General features: G+C 49.3%; 1 protein-coding gene across 12 annotated transcripts in view; it reads right to left on the bottom strand.

The window, feature by feature from the left end:
* The window catches only part of BIN1 (bridging integrator 1), a 555,217-nt gene that overhangs the window by 321,210 nt on the left and 208,465 nt on the right, over nt 1-25,542 (bottom strand). For all 12 annotated transcript variants that reach the window (XM_085646006.1, XM_085646002.1, XM_085646003.1 and 9 more), the window contains exon 4: nt 16,825-16,919. In XM_085646006.1, coding sequence (XP_085502132.1) covers nt 16,825-16,919 — 95 coding nt within the window. The remainder of the gene's footprint in view (nt 1-16,824; nt 16,920-25,542) is intronic.

A 25,542-nucleotide genomic window follows, 5' to 3' on the forward strand; every position in this document is an offset into this window, starting at 1 on the left:
AGCATGGACCTAACCATAGCCTGAAGGCAAGTGACACTACCCGTTCCATCTTAATCAGCCCCCCTTGCGGCCAACTTTACCATAACTGGTGGGGTGCAAGACTAGCGGATGCAGAAATGCAGCAGCAACGCAGATGCACAGCAGACCTGGGCGGAGACAGAAAACCAGGGACCAACTGTATACAATCACATAAGGGAGCTGCTAGGGCTCCGGGGGCACCCTCTTTACGCAGATGGGGCCAACCCACATAGGAGACCCGAGCTACGTGCCCACCCCCTCCCTCTTCTTCTTGAAACAGGCCAAGGGTGGAGAGGTTGTGGGTGACTGGAGGCTTTTGCAGTCGAGGAGAGGTGATTTGGACACCTGGCCAGACACAGCCCCAACGGTCGACTGCAGCACCTGGGCTCATGATTAAAGGGGAAATAATGGCCCGACCCCCACCCATGCTCAGATTCACAAGTTCCACCTGAGATGGAGGTGGAACGGCATAGGCAGTCTCCGGTCCCTTTAGGCGCCCTTGCCATTCTGTGACTTGCTTGTGATGAGTGTGGGCCCTAGGAGGAACACCCATCAGAGGTTTAAGCCCAACGCCACAAACACACAGGAAATCAACTAATCGAGAATGTCCCATCGATCAAACTCAAAATTACGTGGTGTACCATGTGACGTTGAAAAGGTTAACAGGAGGACTTCGTCAAATGCCGCTTTCATTATACATTACCTGACCTTGCCCTGGACGACATACAATTTGACAGAACACATTGTGTGGGCGGCCCTTCCGGTTCCGGCAACCTCCCTGCTGATAAACTCACATGTGTTGACAATTTCAAGCAAAATGAGGCAATCATGATGGCGGCATGCTCAATGACTTCAGTTACTTTTCAAAGTGCAATGCTCCATCTGTATCAAAATCTGTCCCCAACTATCCTGCAGGGGCTGCAGCAACTCCGTCCGCTGACCATCTGCCTCAGGGAGAAAGGCATACGATATCGCTGGGGACATCCATTTGGCTTGATCTTCACCCTGAATGAGACGCTACACACCATACGCACTTTAGCAGAAGCACAACGCACAAGTTACTACTTGTGTAACAATATATCTGTAAGAGACATTAGTTAGGGATAGATTCCTTACCTTAGAATATCCCCAGGCGTCAGACTGGATCCGGAAAGCTTTCGTCAGCAGTACCCCTGCGTGTCGATAGGCGCCGTCGTATGGCTCTGCGTGCGTCGCTGGCGTCGTATTCGCCGAGATGACGTCACTGGAGCTACTTAGACACGCCCTGACGTCAGTTCTGTACACAAGGTTCCGCGACAGGAACGCAGAGCCATGTAAGATACTGACCACTGGTGCATAGAAACTAGGGCCCAAAAGGATGACCTTACCCTAGAAATCAGTTCGCAGAACGGGGAGGATGGGTGGGGCGGTAAAGAATCTATCACTAACTAATGTCTCTTACAGATATATCGTTACACAAGTAGTAACTTGTGCATCAGAAAAAGACACGTTAGTGATAGATTCCTTAACTTAGAATAGATAACCCAGCAATACCAACCCCAGTGGTGGGTCTGCAAACAAGATTACACCAGAAAGTCACAGAGAACAGAACGGCCAAAGAAGCAGCCTCTCCGGACCGGACTGTCAAGGCAATAATGCTTTGTAAAAGTGTGCAGCGAAGCCCACGTGGCAACCTGACAGATGTCCTGCAGGAGGACACCGCGTCCCAATGCAGTAGTAGCTGCTGTCGCTATGGTAGAATGGGCACGCAGCCCCAGCAGAGGTTCCTTATTAGCCATAGAATAACAGGCCTTGATACACAAGACGACCCAGCGGGAGATAGTCCTCTTGTGAACAGCCTGGCCTTTCTTGGCACCTGCGTAGCCAACAAAGAGCTGGTCATCCACCCGGAATGCTTGTGTGCGATTCAGGTAAAAAGAGAGCGCACGTTTTGGGTCCTCTCTGGAAGGGTGCGAAGGCGGAAAGAAAGTGGGCAAGGTGATAGTCTGCCCGATGTGGAAGGCAGTGACAACCTTTGGCAAGAAGGAATGAGTACGAAGCATAACCTTGTCCGGATGAACCAACAGAAAAGGAGGCTTACAAGAAAGAGCCTGAAGCTCACTCACTCTCCTGGCAGAGGTGATAGCCACCAGGAAGGCAGTTTTCAAAGTCAAAAGACGTAAAGGAAAATTGTGAAGCGGCTCAAAGGGAGCGCACATGAAATAAGTCAAAACAAGATTCAAGTCCCACTGAGGCATTATGAAAGGAACAGGAGGGAATATATGTGTAATGCATGTTAAGAATCTCTGTACAACAGGGGACTTGAAAAGAGAAGGCTGATCTGAAGCCTCAGAAAGGCTGAAATGGCTGAAAGGTAGCCCTTGATAGTGACCAGAGCAGAGCCCTGCCAGGCCAGAGAAATAAGGAACAAAAGGACCTCAGAAAGAGGGACAGAAAGGGGGTCCACAGTCTTGGCTGTGCACCATGCCACAAATTTGTTCCACCTGCAGGCGTACACCGATTTAGAGGAGGGACGCCTGGCTGCCAGAATGACATCACAGACTTCGGGAGGCAAGTCAAATGGAATCAGCTGTTGCCGCTCAATCTCCACGCATGTAGGTGGAGGCTGGACAGGTTCGGGTGAAGAACCGTCCCCTGCTGCTGCGACAGAAGATCCTCCCGCAGAGGCAGTCGGATCGGGGGATCCAGGATCATACTTAGTAGCTCGGGATACCAAACTCTTCGAGCTCAGTCCGGAGCCACAAGGATGACTTGGGCCCGGTCGTGCCTGATTTTCCTCAGCACTCTGAGTAGAAGAGGTATAGGCGGAAAGGCGTACAACAGACCGCAACTTCACTCACTACGAAAAGCGTCGCTGAGCGAGTGCCGCCTTGGAAATTCCAACGCGCAGACCTGCGGACATTGCGCATTCTCTTCTGTGGCGAATAGATCTAACCAAGGCTCTGCCCACTGTTGAAGGAGACCTTGCGCCACCTCCGAGTGAAGACGCCATTCGTGATCCATCAGACACCGGCGGCTGAGTTCGTCCGCCTTGACATTCAAAGAACCCGCCAGGTGTTGAACCGTCAAGGAAATGCCGTGACGTTCCAGCCATGTCCAGAGGCGTAGAACCTCCTGACATAGGGTCCACAACCCCAACCCGCCCTGTTTGTTGCAATACCACATGGCGGTGGTGTTGTCCGTGAAGACCTGCACTACCTTCCCCCTGACAGAGGGAAGGAATGCCTTCAGTGCAAGAAGGATCGCCCGAAGCTCCAGAAAGTTGATATGGAGCCGGGACTCCGCCGGAGACCAGAGGCCTCTGATCTCCGCCTCTCCCATGTGGCCGCCCCATCCCAGGGGGGACGCATCCGTCACCACTTTGTGCTCCAGTTGGGGAAGGGAGAGGGATCTGCCGCTGACCCAATGCTGATTCGTGAGCCACCACTGCAATTGTTGTGCAGTGCCCTCCGAGATCTGGACGTAGTCGGACAGGTTCCCCTGATGCTGCGCCCACTGGAACGTCAGGTCCCACTGCAGAGCCCGCATGTGCCACCTGGCATGGTTGGTCAGCAGGATGCAGGAGGCCATGAGTCCCAGCAGCCTCAAGATCGTCTTGACCGAAACCCAGGAAAAGGGCTGAAAGATCGGAATCATAGCCTGAATGTCCTGGACTCTTTGTTCAGGAGGATAAACCCGAAACTGCATAGTGTTCAGAAACGCTCCGATGAAGAGAAGCTTCTGGGAGGGAATCATGTGCGACTTCGGCACGTTGATGGAAAACTCCAGCAAATGCAGGAGGTCGGCCGTAGTCTGGAGGTGGGACACGACTGTGTGGGGAGAGCCCCCCTTGAACAACCAGTCGTCGAGATAGAGGAAGACTGATACCCCTGATCTGCGGAAATGAGCTGCGACCACCGCCATCACTTTTGTGAACACCCGAGGTGCGCTGGTAAGGCCAAAGGGGAGCACGGTGAACTGAAAATGCTCCTGGCCCACCGTGAATTGCAGGTAACACCGATGGGCCGGCAGGAAGGGAATATGAAAATAAGCGTCCGACAGGTCCAGTGCCACCATCCAGTCTTGTGAGTCGAGAGCAGACAAGACCTGAGCCAGAGTGAGCATTTTGAACTTCTCCTTCCGGAGGAAGCGATTTACACTCCGAAGGTCTAAGATGGGACGTAGACCCTTGTCCTTCTTTGGAACCAAGAAGTAGTGGGAGTAACAACCACGACCTACTTCTGACATCGGAACGCGCTTGATGGCCCCCTTGGCCAAGAGGGCCGTAACTTCCTGCTGGAGAAGTGCCAAATGATCCCCCGACATGCGGTGGAACTGCGGTGGCATGGCTGGGGGGGGGGGTAGACTCAAAGGGGAGGGGGTAGCCCCGTCAAACTATCTCCAGAACCCACCTGTCTGATGTAATGGTGAGCCAGTGGGGGAGGTGATGACGAATCCTGCCCCCCACTGGTGTCTGGTGGGCCTGAAACACCGGACTAGGAAGGTGTGGAGGCACTGGCAGTGGGGGTGTTGGTGGACTGACCCGCACGCTGGCCCCGTGACCCGCCTCTGTGAGCCCCACCTCCGCAGCTGCGCTGGGACTGTTGCTGCGTAGGCTTGTTCTGAAATTAATGTGTTTGTACGCCCCTTCCGGAGCTTCGAAAGGAACGAAAGTTAGAAGCGGAAGGAGTACGTGTAGCCGAAAGGCCAAAGGACTTGGCCGTGTCCCGAGAGTCCTTGAAATGCTCCAATGTGGAATCCGCCTCATCACCAAAGAGGCGAGTGCCATTGAAGGGCATGTCCATCAAAGTAATCTGGACATCTGCCGAAAAACCAGTCGTCCTCAACCAGGCATGACGACGGAGCGCCACCGTTGTGGAAACTGCCCTACCCAGCGAATCTACGGTATCAAGACCACAACGTATAGTGAATTTGGCCGCGTCTCTCCCCTCCATAAGAGCTTAGGAGAGAACCGCCCGGGCCACCTCCAGACACTGAGGTAGCACTTGTTCAACCGCATCCCATACAGAATGGGAATAGCGGCCCAAGAGACAGGCAGTGTTCACAGACCGCAGTCCAGAACTTGCAGAAGAATAAATCTTCTTGCCAAACTGCTCCAACTTCTTGGATTCCTTATCTGGTGGAGCAGAAGGAAACACACTCGGTGACGTCGAGGCCTGAACCACCAAACTCTCAGGTGTAGGGTGTTGGGTGAGGAAGGCAGGGTCACCTGGGGCCGGCCAAAGGCGTTTGCCTACACCCTTGTCCACAGGGGCCCCCGTGTTGGGCCGGGACCAGTTGCCCAGAAGCACATCAGTAAGTGCATCATTAAACGGCAACAGCGGGTCTGTAGAAGAAGAGGCTGGCTGGCAGTCAGTAGGTTGGTCGTGACAGCCACAGTAGGGAGTTTGAGGCCAAGAGCCTCGTCCGCCCTACGTAGCACCGTGGAAAAGGTGCCACTCTCCTCCATAGTAACTGAAGGGGATGGTGAACCAGGCGCTGGAGTGTAACCCGGGCCACCGGCCTCCTCATCCCAGTCGGGGACAGACTCACATTGTGCTGCAAGAGGGTCTTCAAAACCCTCCCAATCATCCCCTTCCTCCACAAGTAGACGAGGACGTGGGTGAATAAAAGGGTAAAAGTTCCCCATCAGCGTCGGGATCGGCGTCGGGAGACATCCCTCCGGCACCGTGCCGACATCGGAAAAGAAGTCGATGTCTGCGACGTCGATGGGGGCTGTACGGGGTCCACCGGCAAGAACGGGGAGCCAGGTCCGGAACCATGGAGGCCTCTGGGCGTCGACGACGTCAGGGACGGAGCCGTCAAGGAACGCAGAACAGTGGGGCCCGAAGGCATGCCGATGGAGCCGCACGGGCTGAAGATACGTGCCATTGCAGACACAAACTCTTGCAATTCTGTCGGAGTCGCTGATGGACCCGGGAAAGGTGGGTAAGCCAACGGTAACTGCTCAGGCTCCGTTGGAGCCGCAGGGGCGGTGCCACATGCCCCCTCAGCCATGTCCCGTGACCGGCGAGGGGAGGACGCTTCTTCGACTTCTTGTGCTTCGCCTTACCTGACTGAGTGCGAAGACTTTGAATGAAGGTGCTTGCTCTGATCGGGACCGGGAACGACGTGGGGCCGACTCCCGGGCCTCCAGCCACTTTTGGGACCGCTCCCGCAAAGTTTTCGGGGCCATGGCCCGGCAGTGGGGGCACGACTTGGTGTCGTGGTCACAACCCAGGCAGAAGAGACACTCACGGTGCGGGTCTGTCAGCGACATCGTGCGCGGACAGGCCCTGCAAAGCTTGAAACCGGGCATCCCTATGCACCAGGGGTAAGTTTACTTACAAATTATAACAAACAAAAACTTAGTCAACAAGTGACGGGGTACCGCTCTCTCTGGATCTGCGCCTGCTGTCGCGGAAAAAGAAAGAACGGACGTCAGCGCGCGTGGGTGCATCTAAGTAGCTCCAGTGAGGTCATCTCCGCGAATACGACGCCAGCGAGGCACGCGGAGCCATACGACAACACCTATCGACGCGCAGGGGTACTGCTGACGAAAGATTTCCGGATACAGTCTGACGCCTGGGGATATTAAGGTAAGGAATCTATCACTAACGTGTCTCTTTCAGATATACACCAGTACACTGGACCCTCCCAGTGATTATGAAGCTCAATGATAATAAGTTGAGAGGAGATCCGATCATTGCAATTATTAAACAAAAAATGTCGGAGCTCTTGTAAAGGACAAGCCCCATGAACTGGAAAGTTAATAATGAGCTGGAAGATGCCCTTAAAGCATATGGCTCGCATAAAAGTTGGTGACAACTTGTGTTGGCCTGGCAACAATTGTAAGTGCTGTATATGGACAAATCAGAATTGGCTCCTATGCTGGCACCAATGCTACTAGAAAGGGAGGAATAAAGTGGGCAAGCTGCTTGCCTGCAAACATCTGGCCAAGCAACAGAAGTGGACCATAGAGAAATTAACCTCCGCAGATGAGGCGGGATTAGACGCTGGCTGCTCACTGTGTAACACTCTGTATTTAGCTTAAACCTTGTAAGGCGCATTACTCTTGGACACTACAGAGTGCGTGAACTGTGCTATTTTTAGCCATTTTATGTTACCTTGACTCATTGCTCTCTTGCTGTATCTGTGTTGCTGCTTTCATCATTTTTTAAATGTTTTTTTGCTTGAAATGTTTTAACTGTGTCACGCTTTATATTGTACTCACCACTGCTGAACCGCCATTCCCCCCTTCTCTCAAGCCGCTTTCCGTTCCACCACAGCTTGTGCTGGTTGAGTGGAGAAAGCTTTGGCTCATCCCCGCCCACTCCGGGTCAGCGCTCCAGCCTTCGCCCTTCCTCGCGCCTATAAAATCTATGGTGCAACGGACGCGCGCCATGGGCGCACCTAAGGCAAGCCCGTCTGTGCCTGTCTGCGCCCAACCGTGGCCAGAGGCCAGGACCCCTGGCCGGACAAGGTGTTATTCAAGGGAGGAATTGTTAAGTTTGAAATCTTTGTCCTTTGGGATTGCTCTCCCGGTGCAAGCCAGTAAGTCGCTGCTAGCTGAGAATCTTCTCTTGGCAATAGATAATGATTCTGTTCAGGCGCGCTTAGAGGCTCCTTCGGGCTTGAAGACTGTCTTACTAAAAACTAGATCTTTCACCAAGCATGGCCTCGAGGTTTTCACTCTGCTACAAGAATCCGAGGTGGACATCTTAGCACTCTCAGAAACCTGGCTGGATGAAACATCAGCGGCAGACTTAGTGGCTTCCCTCCCCTCGGAGTTCACCGTCTGGACTTGTAATCGCCAAGGCAATAAAAGAGGCGGAGCGGTTGCGTTGTTTAGTCGCAGGACTCTAGCTTCGGAGAAAATAGTGGAGGAAAGTCTGGATGGGGCGGAAATTTTGGGGATCAAGCTTGGACTGACTTCCTTTTGCTCGATAGTGATAGTTGTGTATCGCCCTCCCCAACCCTCACCCCTATTCAACGATTTTTTTGAAGTAATGAGTGATCTTCGGACTAGATACCAACATATCTTGGTCCTTGGAGATTTCAACTATCATTGGGACCTGACACCGAGAGAAGATGCGGCTTGTAAGTTCGATGATGCCATGATTACTTTAGGGCTACAGCAAATCGTGAAGTCCTCCACACATGAGAAGGGTCATACGTTGGATCTCTTTTGGACTACGTCTGCGGCCCAACTTCAGGCTGACTGCACACCTTGCAGCTGGTCTGATCATTTTCTGGTTAGTTTCCTCCTCCCGATTGATAGTCGCCTCAAGCAGGCGCCAGTGGGGTGGAAGTCATTTAGGAATTGGAGTAAACTAGAGGCTGCCGTCCTGGAAGACGCCCTGAGCAGGACGTCAGCTCCTAGGCCTTTGTCCTTGGACCCAGATCTAGAACTTGCAGTACTCTCATTTCGGCTGAAGACAGCCATTGATAAAGTTATTCCTACCCAGAGGATCAAGATTTCTCATAGCTCTACTAGGGTTCCATGGTACACAAGTGAGCTGAGAGGGGGAAAACAAGTTCTCTGTCAGGCTGAACGCCTATGGCGGAAATCTCTTGCTCTAGGTGACAAGGAGATATGCAAAGCCAAACTAGCTCACTATAAGGCCTCTCTTATTAAAACTAAATCAGCCTATTATGAAGCCAGGATTAGTGAGGCAAGTGGCATGCAAAAAGAGACATTTACTATACTCAGGGAACCGAGTAGGCTGTCCGAACAAAAATCGATCGCTAATCAAGCTGAATGTGATAAAATTCAGAATTTCTTTTTAACTAAAGTTGAAGACATCATCTTGGCCATTAAGAATACGCACATTGCCCCCTGCCCACAATCAGCTGAGGAAGCGCTCTCCGATTCCCTGAATGTCTCCCTTTCTCAGTTCCCGGTGCTTGAACCAGAGGACTTGGCTCGTATAGTGGCTAAGGTGAAATCCGGGTCTCCTGAGGACCTCTGCCCTCCTAAGGTGTTCAAAATTATCATCCCTCTGGTTGAGGCTGAGGTGCTGTCTGTCCTGAACTCATCTTTGACCTCAGGAAAGGTCCCTCAGAAGTTTAAGAAAGCAATAGTACTCCCACTGCTGAAGAAAGCAGGGGCGGATGTTAGAAATCTGAAGAACTTCCGCCCCATTTCCCAACTCCCGTTCCTGGCCAAAGTCCTTGAACAGCATGTGCTTAGAGCTCTTGCATCATACATTGAACAACATCACTTGCTGCATCATCGGCAAGCTGGGTTTCAGGCGTATAACAGCACTGAGTTGGTGATGCTTTCAGTCCTGGACGATCTACGACTTGCAGCAGATAAAAAGACCCATTCAGCTTTATTCTACTCGACCTCTCAGCCGCGTTTGATACGGTGAATCATGGGCAGTTATATGCAGCGATTGGGAGTAACAGGGATGGCCCTTCAGTGGCTCACTTCCTTTCTGGAAGATCGCCAATAGAAAGTCCAGTTGGGTGACCGCATGTCTAAACAGGGCACTCTTCATTGGGGTGTCCCGCAGGGTTCGGCATTGTCCCCCCTGCTCTTTAACATCTACCTTCAACCCCTGATTGAGGCCCTGGCTAAGTTAGACTGCCAGGTGTTTAATTATGCGGACGATACCCAGCTAATAGTCCGCTTTAATCACACCTGTGACTCACAACGGAATGTTCAAAACATCCTTAGGTACACCATGAACTGGATGACCTTGAATTCTTTAAAGGTGAACCCAGATAAGACCGAAGTCCTGGTACTCTTTCCAGACTCCTCCCCTTGGTCCAGCTTGTTCTGGCCTCAAGAGCTTGGCACTACTCCTACGCCAATGCCGACCGTGAAAAGTCTAGGTATCAAACTAGACACCGGACTGACCATGAAGAATCAGGTTTCCGCTGTAGTGGGAAGCTGTATCGGTCCTTCGGTCATCCACTACCATGCAGGCGGTGGTAACTGCTTTAGTATTGTCTCGCCTAGACTATGGTAATGCAGTTTATATTGGCCTCCCTGCATCACTCTTGAGGAAACTCCAGGTGGTCATGAATGATGCGGCAAGGTTGATATTTAAGCTGCCTCGAAAAACGCATGCTACTCCCTTGCTGCACCATCTGCACTGGCTACCTATTAAACAAAGGGTAAGCTTCAAGGGTCTGTGCATTGCACAAAAGTCCCTGTTTGGTGAAGCCCCTAAATATATTAAAGATCGTCTGAAGCCCTATGTACCGGGCCGTCATCTTCGTTCCTCGCAGGCCAGTTTTTTTACCAGCCCCCGTTTTAGCAGGACGACACTTGGTGGTCGAGCCTTCTCGGTCTTTGTACCCCAGATGGAACAAGCTCCCAGAGGATTTGCGCAGGTAAGCTAAACTACTCCCATTTCGGAGGAGACTGAAGACAATGTTATTTTTGGAGGCATTTGTTTAGGCTTCTTAGGATTAGGCTAAACTTAGCGTTGTTGCTATGTTAGGTCTGTCGTTTATGAGGCAGCGCTTAGAGACCTTTGGTGATTAGCACTATATAAATGAAAACAAACAAACATAATGACAACATAGCAAACACACTTAGACAATTCTATGCCAATCTCTACACAGCAGATCAGCTCTTGCACCACATGCTACAGCTCTACCTTAAAGCAATTTTACTGCCTTCTCTCAAGTCAACAAGCTAGGTACATCCTTTCAGACTTTTACAGAAGTCAACCTCCCAACATAGGTCCTCAGTGCAAAATAAGTGAGAAGTGGAATTAGATATGCATGATAATACAAATTTCGGATTTGAACAGCAGCAGAAAAGATGCACCCGCAAACATGGTTCAACACTGGTACTCTATACCAGAACTGGTACATAAGTAGCAGCAAAGGAAATCATAGGCATGCTGGAGAGGCTTTGGGAGTACTGGGACACTTGCACATCAACACCATGTTCCTAACTGATATCCCACGATTTCCTACTTCTAATTTACTGAGATGTCTGAATAGGCTATCATTCCCCCAGGGATCCGCATGGCTGAAGGTCATTACCATGGTATTGTGCATGGACAGACCGGCTAACACATCATTGTTGGGAAAAGATACTGTACTATACCTTATGGCTTAACAGGGTGTGGGAAATGTTGGGCATGGAAAAGCTCTGGCTACTTTGGAGAAGCAAATACTACAATGTGAGAAAATTTGGAGACAGTGCGTAGACTTCCTTTTTACTGAACTCCTGCCCCAAATACCTCAGAATACTCCACTTTGCACAGTCCCACTCCACAACATCCTACCTGACACGGGCGCTAGGTGGCGCACGACCACGATGGCCGCACGCCTGTGAGGCTCCAGCCCTGCCGAGCAGGAAAATACACTTTTACCACATCCTGCAATGTCGAAGTAAAAGACAGAAGTCACTGCGAGCTGCCTGAAGTCCCGCTGAGTCTGGTGATACCGCACTTGTAAGGTAAGCCTGGAGAAATACCTGGGGAGCTGCGTGTGTTCCAGCAAGCGGAGTGCCGCACTGCGGTCTGGAGCCTGAAGGCGGACGTCCGTGCTGGGAAAGTCCGAGGCCACGGAGGCGGTAGAGACTCGTTTACGTGGAAGGCGCGTTGGGATCGGGCGTCCGCCGTCCTACATGTCAGACTACTGCGGCCTGGAGGTGGGTGCTTGCGCGGAGGAGTGAGGAGACACTGGCGCTTCCTTTTGCCATCGTGGGATACGAACGAAGCTTCTGAATCGGACGCTGCAGAGCGGGCGGCTCGCAGCGCGATTCCATTGAAGGAGGTGCCGGGGGGCTGCTGCTCGTGGGGACTCAGGGGGAGCTTCCTGGACACCTTCACTGGCTCCCTGCATTCCCCTGCCTTTAATGGACTGAGGTCAGTGCTGCAATCGATGTGCTCTTACGCGCGCTGCATGGGGTGACCGCCATTTTGTCTGCCAGATCGATAGCAGGCTGGAGCAGGAATACGGACCCCTGGGACCTGGCTGTGACTGTGGATTGCTGGGTGGCCCCCCTCTCGGCTGCCTGGTGTGTGTTGGATCAGTGGCCCATGCTGCGCCCATAAATATTGCTCAACGCTAACTTTGAGGCACAGATTGAGCCTGGCGGCCATTTTATGTGAGCTGAGCCTCTGTGAGTTAGAACTGGCTGGAGGTGGGAGGCTGATCCCCATTGGCGGGAGCGAAGAGATTCGTCGTTTCTTGCCCCTCTGGGATCCCTGCAGGGCACTGGGCTTCCCCGGAGAGCCTTTGGGTACCTGGAGCCACTGTTTTGTTAGTGAATTGCTGGCTCACTGTTAAGCCCCCTTGCCTGCATTCCTGGTGGACACCACGCTACTGCTGAAGGGGGCACATGCGAAGCAGACTGGCCAAATCTTGCTTCATTTGTCATCATGATTCCTGATTTTGGGCGTGCACTTGTTGTGTTGTCAGCCTTCCTCGGCGGGTGACAGGCACCATCCCCGATTTGCTGAGAACACTGCTGCGGACGACATCCCTGGAGTTCCTGGTTTGACCCACTGCTTTGTCTTCAATGCTGCAAGATGGGGCGCACGGACACCAAACAAACAAACTCATCTCCCATTTGAAATGCGCAAGGCAGGAGCCAGCTAACTCGGATGCCACAGAGGCGCCTGATGACGACTGGAAGGCCCTTTTGTTGGGTATGAAGCAAAGGCTCACGTCCATAGGCATCAAGATCGACCCAATGAACATGCGCATGGAAGCGGTGGTCAACAAACTGGATCAGCATGAGCAGCGACTGAAGGAAGGCGAGAGTAGGGTTTCGGATCTCGAAGATGGTGCTGCCTCAAGCAGGGAGCAACTAAAGCAGATGGACAAGCTGCTCAAGATTATAGCTGATAAAAACGAAGATTTGGAGGCCCGCTCCCGAAGAAATAATGTCCACATCCTTGGCCTGGCAGAATCCACCAATGTGGGCCGCATGGAGGACTTCATTGAAAAGTTGATTGGGGATCTATTTGGCAGGGAATCCTTTTCTGCGCATCTCACGATAGAGAGAGCGCACAGATCACTGGGGGCTCGCCCACCTCCGGGAGCACTGCCAAGACCGGTAATAGCCCGCTTTTTGAACTATCGTGACAGAGATGCGGTTCTGCGCATGACTCGCGAAAAGAAACAGGTTCAGTATGAGAACACTACATTGGCCTTCTATCCGGACTTCACGCAAGCAGTTCAGGATGCCAGGCGTAAATTCTCCGCTATCAAGAAAAAGCTTCAGTCGCAGGACATCCCTTATGCAATGTTGTACCCAGCGAGGTTGAAGATCACGCATCAGGGTAAGCAGCACTTCTTCCAGAACCCGCAGCAGGCTGAAGATTACCTTAAACAACATCGACTGGCGACGTCCATGGAATTGGGGGCACGGGGCGCTTCAGATCTCACTCTCCACTGTCAGACCCCGATTAAGACCGGTGATAGACATTGGTTCTCCTAGGACTCTTCTTGATGCTACACTATTGCTGAACAGTTCGCAGCTGGTGATGTATTATTGTTTCATATGCTATTGGTAGACTGTCCTGCTCGGCATCTCCCCTCTGTCCCACTGTAACTGCCCGCTTTCAAGCGGAGCGGTGGGTGGGTGAGAGTAAGGAGGGAGAGGGCAGGTCGTGGGCCCTTGGCGTTTCCATACGAGGGCAAACCCCCAATTCTACGGTAAAGAAGGGTAGTAGGTGTGGGATATTGATGGTTACTTGGGCGGGGAGGATCAATGTGCCCGGCATGTTGGGGAAGCCGGTGTGGGTGGTGGGAGGGAGAAATACGGTTACAGTTTTCCGCCATGTACAAAGTATAGTAGTTCTCGATGCAGGGTTGACTATAGATTCTTCTAGCAGTCACACTGGCAGGCACCACACATGATTTAAATGGGTTTAAGATTGCTTCATGGAATGTGCGAGGCCTGAATAACCCCAGAAAGAAGCGGCAGATACTTGGGTATTTAGACAGGCACCAAATCACCGTGGCTATGTTGCAGGAAAAGCACCTCGGCCCTGGCGCTGCACCTTTGTTCGCTTCACGATGGGCCTCACACCGCTGCTTTGCTTGCTACTCCAGTTATTCTCGTGGATTTGCTATCTTATTCAAAAGGGCGGTATGTTTTGTGCCTAGTGGGACAGACATTGATGTGGGCGGCAGGTTTTGCCTCACCTGGGGGAGACTCCACTCCTATGATGTGACGTTTGCTAATTATTATGGCCCCAACACTGATGACCCTCAGGCTCTCCTTTGATTGTGGAATAAGATTCAAGAGATAGGCACTACTTATGTTATATGGGGGGGGGGGGGGGACTTTAATACGACACTACAACCGCGACTGGATAGATCTCGAGTCGCCTCGGCCCACTCCACGCTTACTCATAGAACATTGAGAGATATAATAGCCGATAATCGTTTACTTGACTCGTGGACACATATGCATCCTAAGTTGCAGGAAGGTACGCACCACTCAGCGGTTCATTCATCCTGGGCTAGGTTGGATTACATGTTTATATCAGTTGGAATGGCACACTGGCTGCGAGGCGTGACTCACCTGGCCCGAACGTATTCGGACCACTCCCCAGTTGTGGTAGATCTTCATACCCCTTTGCAGCACTCCCCGTATAGTAGTTGGCGCCTCAACCCCTCACACTTGCATGACACGGTGCTTAAAGCGGAGCTGGAACAAGATATCCGAGATTTTTTTTTAGCGCAATGTCGAATCAGTTCCCAGTATAACTACAGTCTGGGAGGAATTTAAAGTCACGGTTCGTGGATGGTGTATATCCAAAGGGGGAGGCATCCTGAAAACGTTGCGCAGGGACCTCTCCAAATTGGAAAGGGAGCTTAAAACATTAGAGCAGGACGTTCATACCAGCACTGATGGCTACGCACTTGGAGCTAATATACGTAACAAACTAACTGAATATGGTGAAAAAGCGGACAGGGAATGTAAATTTCGGGGGAAGCCTCACATGGCAATGAAATACGGGGAGGGTGATAGGCCGGGGAAGGCACTGGCTGCGGCGATCAGACCCCCTAGATTCTCCAACTATGTAATGGAGATTCAAGATGCGCAGGGTAATACATACAGGAATCTACCTGATCAATTGTCCACTTTCAGTGAGTTTTATAGAACTTTGTACTCTTCCCAGAGAGGCACCCCCCTCAATCGCCTGAATATTTTGAAGCTACCGCTCTGGCCTGGTTGGGAGATAATCAGCAAAAAATGTTAAACCTGGAATTAGAGTTAGATGAAATCAAAGACGCGATTAAGCAGATGCAGTCTGGGCAGCCCCGGGGTCAGATGGGTTATCCATAGAATTTTACAAAATTTATGGTTCGATTCTCGCTCCCATTTTGAAAGAGGTATTTTATGTGGCACTAGAGGACGGTAGCTTACCTGGTACTATGCGCGAGGCATTAATAACCTCGTTATTGAAGCCCGGGAAGTCCCCTCTCTCTTGCGACTCGCATCGGCCCCTATCTTTACTAAACTGTGACACTAAAATACTTGCTAAGGTATTGGCGACATGGCTTGGCATGCTGATGCAGCGTTTGGTACTTCCTGACCAGGCGGGGTTCATCCCCAGTCGGGCCACGTCGCATAATCTTCGAACTCTTGCTGCAGTGCTACAGGATATTGACCCTCACTGCTCGGCGGTGGCGGTATTCCTTGACGCCACAAAGGCGTTCGACTCCCTGGAGTGGGACTACTTGCTTGGGATTTTGGAACACATGGGGATGCCCTTTACTTTCCTAAATTGGACACTGGGAATTAGTTTTGAGCCTTCGGGTCATGTACGTCAGGGGTGGATTTGAGGTGCTATGACTGGGGAGATCCTATGTCTGGGATAGCTGTGCATTGCATATCGTTTAGTACTTGTTCATTCTGTGGTAACCAGTGGACTGCATCATATGCTGGACTGAAATATTGGACTGTATAATGAGATTGTTGCCTGCATCGACATTATGGGGGGGTGGGGGAGTTAAAACCATGTTTATTCTGGTACAGGAAGGTGTTCTATACATGTGTATCGATGTATAATATGATATGGAGTTTTTTTATCACATTGATGTACCGTACAACTCTTCAATAAAGGTTTTCCAAACTTAAAAAAAAAAAATACTACCTGACACATAGGCCTGCAAACTCATCAAGTAGCGAGTCTAGGTATTATAGTAAACAGTGAGGGAGAGAGCGGTTGAGAGGAGTTTGGGTTTGGATTGTTTGGCGTTAATAGTATTATCCACCTTATTTTTGGCATATGATTCAGCCACACAGGCCTGTGGTTGTAGGTTGGTGTAAGTGCTTTTGTTACACAAATACCTAAAACAAAGATTTAACATAAGGAAATAGAAATCATTGGCCAACTATATCAATTATTATTACTTGTACGTGTAATAAAGCTCAAAATAATGTTAGTGTTGAGACTGTGGCTTCTTATCACTCTAAATCTATGCAGCTAAAGGATACAATTTCCCCTCAGGATCTCAGAATTTGAATAAGAACCAATATCTATTTGCTCAAGTTGTGTGTTGATTCACACTAACACTGTTCAGAAAAAAGTCAGTGGTGGAATCTAATTTTGCTTCTGCCAATTCATGCCCCATGTTTATGGGCCAGGTTGTGTTTGACTACCATCTTGGCCCAGTTTGATATTAGGCACACGTCTAATTCAAAAGTTGAAATATACATTTTATTTAGTAAACAGAGCTGTTAGTCGAAAACTTGAAACGTCTGTTGCAGCCTGTGTACTACAGATATGTACATTTTCATTTAGGAGCTCTGCAGCTGAATTACAGCATAGGTGTATGTGTTCTGGAGAAAGAATAGTAATACGGAATTATACATGAACAACAAAAACTGACCTCTGCAATTTTGTTTGCGTCGTCTCTCCTTGGCCATTCAGGCTCATAAACCTCCTGCAAGCATTCCGTTAGTTTCTTGGAGGCCTCGTGCATTGCTAGTGAGGACAAAAAGAAGAGTCAGAAAATAGAACGTAGATTTCAGAGAGCACACATACAACCATCATCAGTTCACTTTTCGGGCCTAGCACTGACTTAAGAGTGTGTAGAAATTGAGCATTCTCTAGTTGCCCAGTGTTGGGTCTGATAATTTGCCCTACTCCTAGCATTTTGGCTCTTAGCTTGGCATTATAGCACTCATTTAGTTTGACTTTTCCTACATAACTGACATTTCTAGAATCAGCATTCAAACTGCCATGAGCACAAAGTGTAATGACAACCTTAAGATCGGACAATGGACATTAGACAGAAGTTGCACATGGGTATGAAACAAACACATTCAACAGCGTCAGTCCACCATTGATGAAGGTGCATTCACAGATTGCTCAAATGGAGAGGAACGGAGCAGTGAGAAGGGCAGGAAAGGTTCATGCAAATTTGCAAACAAAAAATTATTTAAAGGCTTTTAAGGTAGGCAAGTAACAACCACACCATACCCACCTCCTCTGACCAATCAGAGGTTCCACTCAAAAAGTGACAAGCAGAGTCGCAAACAAGCACCACCTAGAGAGAACTGCTAAAGTGCCAAAAATGCACAGCAAGGTCTCCCTGGAGGCCTCCACTTACTGCAACGTTTCTGACCATCCTGGAAACTCTGGTGCTTTAGGACTAGCACCAGAGCAAGACCAGGGGCCGTATTACAATAAGTGCACCGGGGGCGCAAGGGGCGTTTGCGCCCGCTTTGAGGGCCCCGGGGCACTTTGGTATTATAGAAGGGGGCGCAGGCGCTTGTGTGTCCCCTTCTATAATACCGATAGCGCTGGTGCACTTAAAGCACCAGCGCTACCAACAGATGGTGTTCCCTCATTTGCATAGTGGTGTGCCCTATGCAAATGAGGGCATTCCTTAGACTCTATGCCATCGCCATATTATAGACAAGGCGCACAGTCAAAGAAGCTCTCAAGAGGCGCACTGACAGTGTGCCATTTAAAAGGTGGCGCACTGTCAGTGCGCCTCTTGACAGCAGCCCTCTGCAGTGAGTAAAGGGGGGGTCCCATGGAACCTCCAGACATCCCCTTGAAGGCGGGTGCAGTCACTGACTGCACTCGCCTGCAAGGGGATCTCTAAACCCTTTGAAAATGCAGGCGGGTGCCGCCTGCACTGTGAAGACACGGCCCGGCTGCTCCATGTTCTCACATGAATGAGCTGCTCTGGGGGCAGCGTGAGTTTGTGGCTGCCGCGGGGGTAGCACATACACCATAATGAGGTGCATTATCACTGTCTGCGCCCGGCGCACCTTTTGAAAGGTGCGCCAGGTGCAAACAGTGATAATGTGTAATACGGCCCCTGGTGCTCATTGACACCCTCTCTGGAGTCTGAGAATGGTAGGTATGGGCCAATTCCCGATAAGATTTTATATGCTTCTTTTTAGACTTACCCGAAGACTTTAACCAGGACAATGATCTTCCGTGGGAACAGGACCTTTCTTTGGACTGAGTAGTAATGATTTCACGACTTTTGAAGTTTGACAAAACACAGATTCACCTTGCCGTCCCTTATGACCATCGGACTCATCTAGGCACAATCGTCACAGACCCTGGAATTGTGCTCTGACTTCTTGTACCCTAGGCATATTTCGTGAGGGTCAGTCATGGTCATCTGTTGGCCACAGTCCCTACACTCTTGAACAATGCTGTCTAACGGAGGGGGGGGGCGGGGGGGGGGGGGGAGACATTTTCTCTTGTACACTGGTAAACTTTTGCTGCGAAGGGTCTAGAAAAGACCAAGGAGTAACTCTGGATCTGCATCTGAAGATTCAGAAAGCAAAGAACTGACATCATCGCACACGGGCGACGCTTAAATGCAGCTCCGCTTGTCACTTTCGGAGCAGAACAACATCGGCACAATGCCACCTGCCAGTATGCAAGAGTACTGCTTTAAAGTTTCCAGATCATGTCTGTCGCCTGGGGAATATTCACAAGGTGCGGATTCTGCGTTTAGAAGTATCCATCAGAAAGCAGGGTAAGTTCCTTACTACCAGAGGACATGCTTGAATTTCACTCCAGTCCTTTTTACCTTTTTACCTTTTTCGTGGCTGGGTTTGGGGATTTCAGAGTTTCTAGAGTGATTTTTGAGAGAAGCAATGTTTCCCTATAATATAGGGTTGGGGGGGATGGGGGGAGTGTTATTCGAATGCTAACCAAATAGGTTTCAAAAACTGGAGATGGGCTATAGAGTATTGCTCTATTTTACCCAATAAAAAGACTTAAAACAAAAGGAAACACCAGTGTAGGAAACTTAAAAGAATAAGACACGTGGTCTTAAACACAAACTAGATTTAGATTCTAATCATGGGTCAAAAAATATGATAAGTTATCAAAATGCTTCAGCACAAAGGGTTCCAGTGCCCTTTGTAATAAGTCCTGGGAAACGCTGGTGTTACAGATGGGGCAGCAAACTTGTGTACACCTCCTTTTCCACTACCCATTGCCTGGGCAATAACTAAGCGCCAGTGCAATACTAGCTTGGCATGCCTTCAGTTTCAGGGGGGCATGCCTACACAATAGAACATCTTTGGCCATACACTTATGCCATTCTGCAGTGCTGGCACCAAGCCATTGAGGAATGAGGTGTGTGTCACCATGAGAGGCATATTACAGTCTGGTTGTTTGGCCCTGGTGAGCACTTATACTATTAGGGGTGCCTGGAGCAGATCAGAGTTGGGCATCACTGTGGCCAGTGCAGCAGGTAAACACCAAATAGAAGTTTACTCTTGGGCTTCATATTACAAATCAGTTAGGTAGCACTAAATTGCATCTGCATACAGATTCCCTAAGTGTGGCCAACACAGACTGGGTCTAGGACTGTCCACAGTATATGGGCCAACTCATCGAATTAGCTCATGCACTGGAGACAGACTAGCACTGGAAGAGACCTGTGGGTGGCCTACCAATTAGTTTGCTGCCTCCAAACCTTGGAAGAGGGTTTGTGTAATGACAAATTGCACCTAACCTGGAAGCACTCTTTAGGTCACTCAAGAGAAATGGTTCAGTGTTGCCCCTTCAGAGGCAATAAATGCATGACTTCTGCCACACTGTTAATCCGCAGGACGAATCTCCAGCATTCCTTTGGGGAAAAGGATGCAATTTTCCCAAAGGGTACAATGGCATGGGGCACTGTGTACCACCTCCCGATGGTGCACATTTATCAAGTCTTTCAGGGGCCATGTCTGCCCATGTGTCTGTATTAATAATACGGTGCAAGTGCATGGGCAGTGGCATTCCCACTTTTCCATGAAGCTATGTCCCCAGATCTACAATGGACAAGCCATTTTAAAGTAAATGAATACTAACTTTGAACCCACACAACCGGTATAACAAGAAGTGCAACTCAAAGGTATATGGACCCCTTGTAATAGTGTTGATCCACAGCAGTACTAAAATAGATACAAATAGCTCTTGAGATTCTCAAAGCACTGACAGAACATGGTTCCAGGTCTCACTTAAAATACAACTGGATCCGATAGAGACATTGGCTAAAACAAGGATATTTACTTGTACAGTAAACAATGTTCTGTCCAGATTATTTTTCATTACTTTCTCTGGATTAAAACTCCAATGAAATGCTCTGCAAAATGTTGGCCCACACTACACTTCCATTTGGCATGCACTGGAGTAATGGATGCCATTTTGCATTGTTTCTGGAGGTAGCAATGTCACAGTCCACTGATGGTTACTTGGTGGACATACGGTTCCTAAAAACCTTCAACAAACAGTTAAGTGTATGAAGTGGTGCTTGGAGACCTAGAAGAGTATGCCAAAGAAAGGCTAACACAATAAAAGCAATCTGATGCATGCCATACACAAGAATCATACGCCAATTTGTCTTACCGCACACAGGAATCACACATTGGTACATCTTATAACACACAACTCGCGTTTTGTTATGAATTTTACCATGCACAGCAGTCAGACCCTATACAGCTCATCAAACACACAAACATCACACAATGATACACCCAATACCACATACAAGAAAGACAGATTGTACCAATGTGTGAATCTTGTGTAGTATATGTTGTATAATAGTACTTCACAAACAGAAATCACATCTTAAAGTTGCTTAAACCACATACAGGAATCCCAAACACATGCAGGGGACTACTGGCAGGTGCCTGCTAGGTTAATGCACCAGCATAGGCTTTGGATACCCTTACTGGCTCTGAAGCATTGGAAGAAGTGTGATCTTGATCCCATCGGACATATCGTAGGAGTGCATCATATTCACGTGTAGTCAACACTCGAAAATAGTCTGTGTAATTAATATTACTAAAGTGAGTTGTGTATTGCATGCATACTTAAAGTATTCCACATGACATACTCATGTATAGAACGTGATTAATAAATGTTTATGTCCCACTTATATATTAATGCGACTGAGTAAGTTAACATAAATGTGCATCATTGTGAGGATATTAAATCTGAATATGTGTAAACTAATGTTTAAACATTTATACGATTAACAAGAATCTATTTCATGCAGGTTCCTTTAGAATGGCATCTTTGATTTGTTTACAATTTATACATGTATTAAGGAGCTGCATTTATAGTCTGTGTAGAAATTTGAACATATTCTCTAACCCTGTGCATTACTGAAATTGTCTAGAGTGGGCCTCGAGAAACAGTTTCATCCATGCACACATTTAGAGTTTAACATGCAACTTGTAGTTAACCTTCAGTGTGCAACTTGCAGTTAACCTTCAGTGTAGAAAGTGTGTACTTTTATTTTGTTTCCACTGCAGTATGGAGAGAGAGCCTCATTAGTTAGCATAGGAGGGTTTTGTTTTCTTCAGCTAGCAAGGTGTGAGAAGACAAAGTTGGTAAGGAGAAGCATAGTAATAAGCAAGGAAGAGAGTTCTCATGGGAGAAGAGAGAAATGAACAAGGACTAGCATAGTTGCAACTTATCGATGTGGGAAATGTGGTGAAAGTATCCAGTTCTACTCGAGCTATGGAAATTCACCAGCAACGATCACGTGGGATTGTCTACTCTGACTGCAACTGATATTTAATGCTGGACGAAATAAGGAAGGGGAGAGTCATCTTAGGTTTTCACAGGGAGCAGACCTATGCTTCTGCTTGTGTGCCTTTATGCTACTTGACCCATGGGTAGAGTGCCTTCTACTGAAGACTGCGACAACTGACAACTTTCTGATGTCACCCTTTCCAAATGCTTCTTTGCTTAGGGGTGCCAGTTTTAAGGGAGTGTAGGGCGAGATAGCTTGCTCATGCTTACTTTGGAGAGTCATCAGATGAAATTTAATGCTCAATTCTTTTTCCTTATTGTCTGAATCATCGTCGTAGAGCTAGTCTGCTTTGTATTATATACAGTAAATCTCTTCAGGAGATTTGGTCGTCTCTTGGTCTTTCTGTACTTTTATATGATTATGTTGAGATTGGTTTACATTGATTTGTTTCTAAATTTATAAGTAAACCCTACTAAAATCAGATTAAGCTGTAGAGTGGATTATTGTGTGGACACATTTGTAGCACTAAAATGAGATGTTAACAAGTGATCATTTTCTCCCTTTACCGCTCATGCTGCTAGAAAGGTGGCCATCTGGAGATAAATGTTTGACTGGGCCCAAGCTCCAACAGTTGGTAGCATTATCGAATGGTTTGCTCTTGAAGTAAAGGCAGTGAGAATCGAACCTAGAATAATCTGGACTCCACCCAACATCAGTGGCCCTAGTCCAGAATCCAGGACAGAGACATGGAGAATAAACAGAGTTCCAGTGGTGTGTGTTGAAACAGCAACGGCAGAGGAGTGAATATCAGTAGGGATGTGTGTATGAGAATTATGCTTAGCTTGCGGCACAATATTGATTGTGTGATGTCTGGCAGGGATGTTGGGAGAATTGTGTGAATGTGGAACTAAGTTGTCAAAGTTTAAGTGGTTATCAGCTCCAATGTGACCTAAGATCCCGGGATATATAATAAAGGTGCAGAAGACACAGTGTTGCAATTGTCTGCTAAAGTTGTGGGGTTTGTTGCGAGATGTGGACACAGTGCCTAGAGCATGTAGACTCGCTGGGACCCCAAGGAACCACCCAAGGTAGTGACACAGGAGACCCACGGGGACGCGTGCAGTGTGAGGACACAGGCACGTGCCCCGTACTATTCTATGGGACAGTCGCGGTTGGAATTTTAGAAGTTCAGGACACTTAGGAGAAGACTTTGAGCAAACCCGTTTAGACTTACGGGGTTCGAGGGCCACAACCCACGGGAGCACCGGAGTACTAAAGTTACCTCACCCAGGTAAGCAGGGTGCAAAGGTGTCAAATGGTGTTAGGAATCGTTGTTGATTTCAATGGCGATCTGCTGCAAAGTGCTACTGCCAGGAAGGAGAAAAGTGTCCGGTGTGATCCAAGCCTGGATCGAAGATCAGAAGAATCTGAAAGCAGAGGGGACAGAGTCTGGGTCACTTGCCAGAGACCAGGGGCACGAAAGATGAATGCCCACCGATGTCGGGTGATTCAGGTGCGAAGAGGTGAAGCTCTAGTCTGCAGCCACGAGGACCACGAGGCATCGACGATGACCAGGAGTTGGAATCGAGCTGTCCCACGAAGGATGTAGAGTGCTGCGGTGTCGGTGCCCGGATTGGACCCAACAAGCCTTGGCAACAGCAACCCACACAGGAAGAGAAAAGATGCTTCGGTGCGGACCAGCAAGGTCCTGGGGACTCCAAGCGATGGAGAGTCAGGGCACGTCTGGAGCAACCAGGTAAGCCCAATTAAAGTTAAAATTGCCTTTACAGGGACCCACCAGGCGACGAACCGGGGATCGTGAAGGGACCTCGAGAGAAAACACAAAGGGCCAGCTCACGGAACACTCGTGGAGTGTAGGTGGGCAATCTTCGGTGCAAATGCTGCTCGGGGTCAGGGCTACAAGTAACCCAAAGCTCAGCTGCAGGAGTCGTTGGAGCGCTAAGGCTTCTGAAAAGCGAAGCAGTGTCCAGGGGTTCGGGTTGCATGGTCGCCATGAGGGATATGGGCCTCGGACTTGCTGTGGGAACTGATCAACCTCTAAGACCACAGACAACCACCTCCTGTGTTGAAAAATTCTTCGGAGTCCGGCGGACCTTCAGAGATGCAAACCAGTCAGATGCGTCTTTGGTGCCTGCCTTGCAGGGGAGTAACTCCTTCCCTCCAAGGGAGATTCTTCAGTCATCTACTTCAATGTAGATCGTCGAAGTTCCAGGATTCAGTATCAGAGTTTCGTCCAGGTGTAATCTAAAGTCCTGTAGCCAGGGGTTCCTATCTTATACCCAAGGAAGGGGTTGGACAAACTCTAGCGACCCATCTATGGGAGTGTCAGGAAAGAGGGGTGGCTACACCCATTTCCTTTGTCCAGTTTCACGCCAGAGCAGGGGATGGTAGCCCATGCAACCGGTTTGAGCTGGACTATGCACAGGGACACCAAATGTGCCCCAAGTGCTGACCTCAAAGCCCTCTTGGAGTGCACCCACCCAGCCCAAATACACTAAAGCCTGTCTGGGAGGTGGGGACACCTCCCTGTGACAGGAAACCTATTGTCCAGGCCTCCTCTGCCGGAGTTTCGTCCAGCAGCAGGAGGGCAGACTCAGGTCTGTGGCTGGCAGCATCCATTTTGTGATGCCAGGGCTCTGTTAGCTGGTACCGAGTATACCAGTGCTGTCATGTCTCTCCCTCTAGAAGAGTGGGATCATACTCCCACACCAGTTACTGGTGTGGAGGTATGATTCCAAAGTGTTTGACACCAAACACGACATGTTTCCGTGCAGCCATCCCAAAGTTAGCATTTACAGTTTGGTTATAATGCACTTAAGAGTATATGGTTTGGCTGCATCACAAACCACCCCGGAATAAAGGTTCCGAAGGCTGCAGAGGGGCTCTGCTCATGCATGGGCGCCCTCTCACATAAAACCCAGCACCCTGCCTTTAGGATTGGTAAGGCCTGCCATAGGGGTGACTGATCAGTTTATATGTGCAGTGATATGGAGAGATATAGTGAACCTATATCTCAGTAAGGGGTGCATGCACCAACTTACCCAGGCTGCAGTAGCAGTCCTGTGGTGTCATTTTGGAAGGCTTCCCAGGGCTGGCATAATACACGCTGCAGCCCCTGGTAGGCCTCTGTGGTACCTTTGACCTGGGTACATAGTATACCATATACTAGGGACTTACAAGGGTACCCCAGAATCCAAATCTGGAGTGTACCTAAATTACTGGTAATCAATTTAGAGAGGAAGCAACCAGGCTGGGGTCCTGGTTAGCAGGGCCCCAGCCTGAGTAAAGTCGAAAAACTGTGAAACATCAGCAAAAAGTGGGGGAAACTATAGGAAGCAGATCCTACTCTCCTATATCTGGTCTCAGACAATGAGAGAAACCTGAGGGCTGCTTATGCTGTCCGTACTGTTACAGGAGTAGTGAAGCTGCCTGGCTCCAAGGAGTATTCTTCACACAAGTGGCAGAGCTGTTTGCCCTCACCAGAGCATGCTGTTTCAGACCAGCTAAAAGTGCCAATATTTACCGATAGCCAGTATGGGTTCGGTGTAGTTCACGACTTCGAACAGTTATGGTCTC

The sequence above is a fragment of the Triturus cristatus genome, chromosome 3_1 (assembly GCF_964204655.1).
Source record: "Triturus cristatus chromosome 3_1, aTriCri1.1, whole genome shotgun sequence".
Lineage (NCBI taxonomy): Eukaryota > Metazoa > Chordata > Amphibia > Caudata > Salamandridae > Triturus > Triturus cristatus.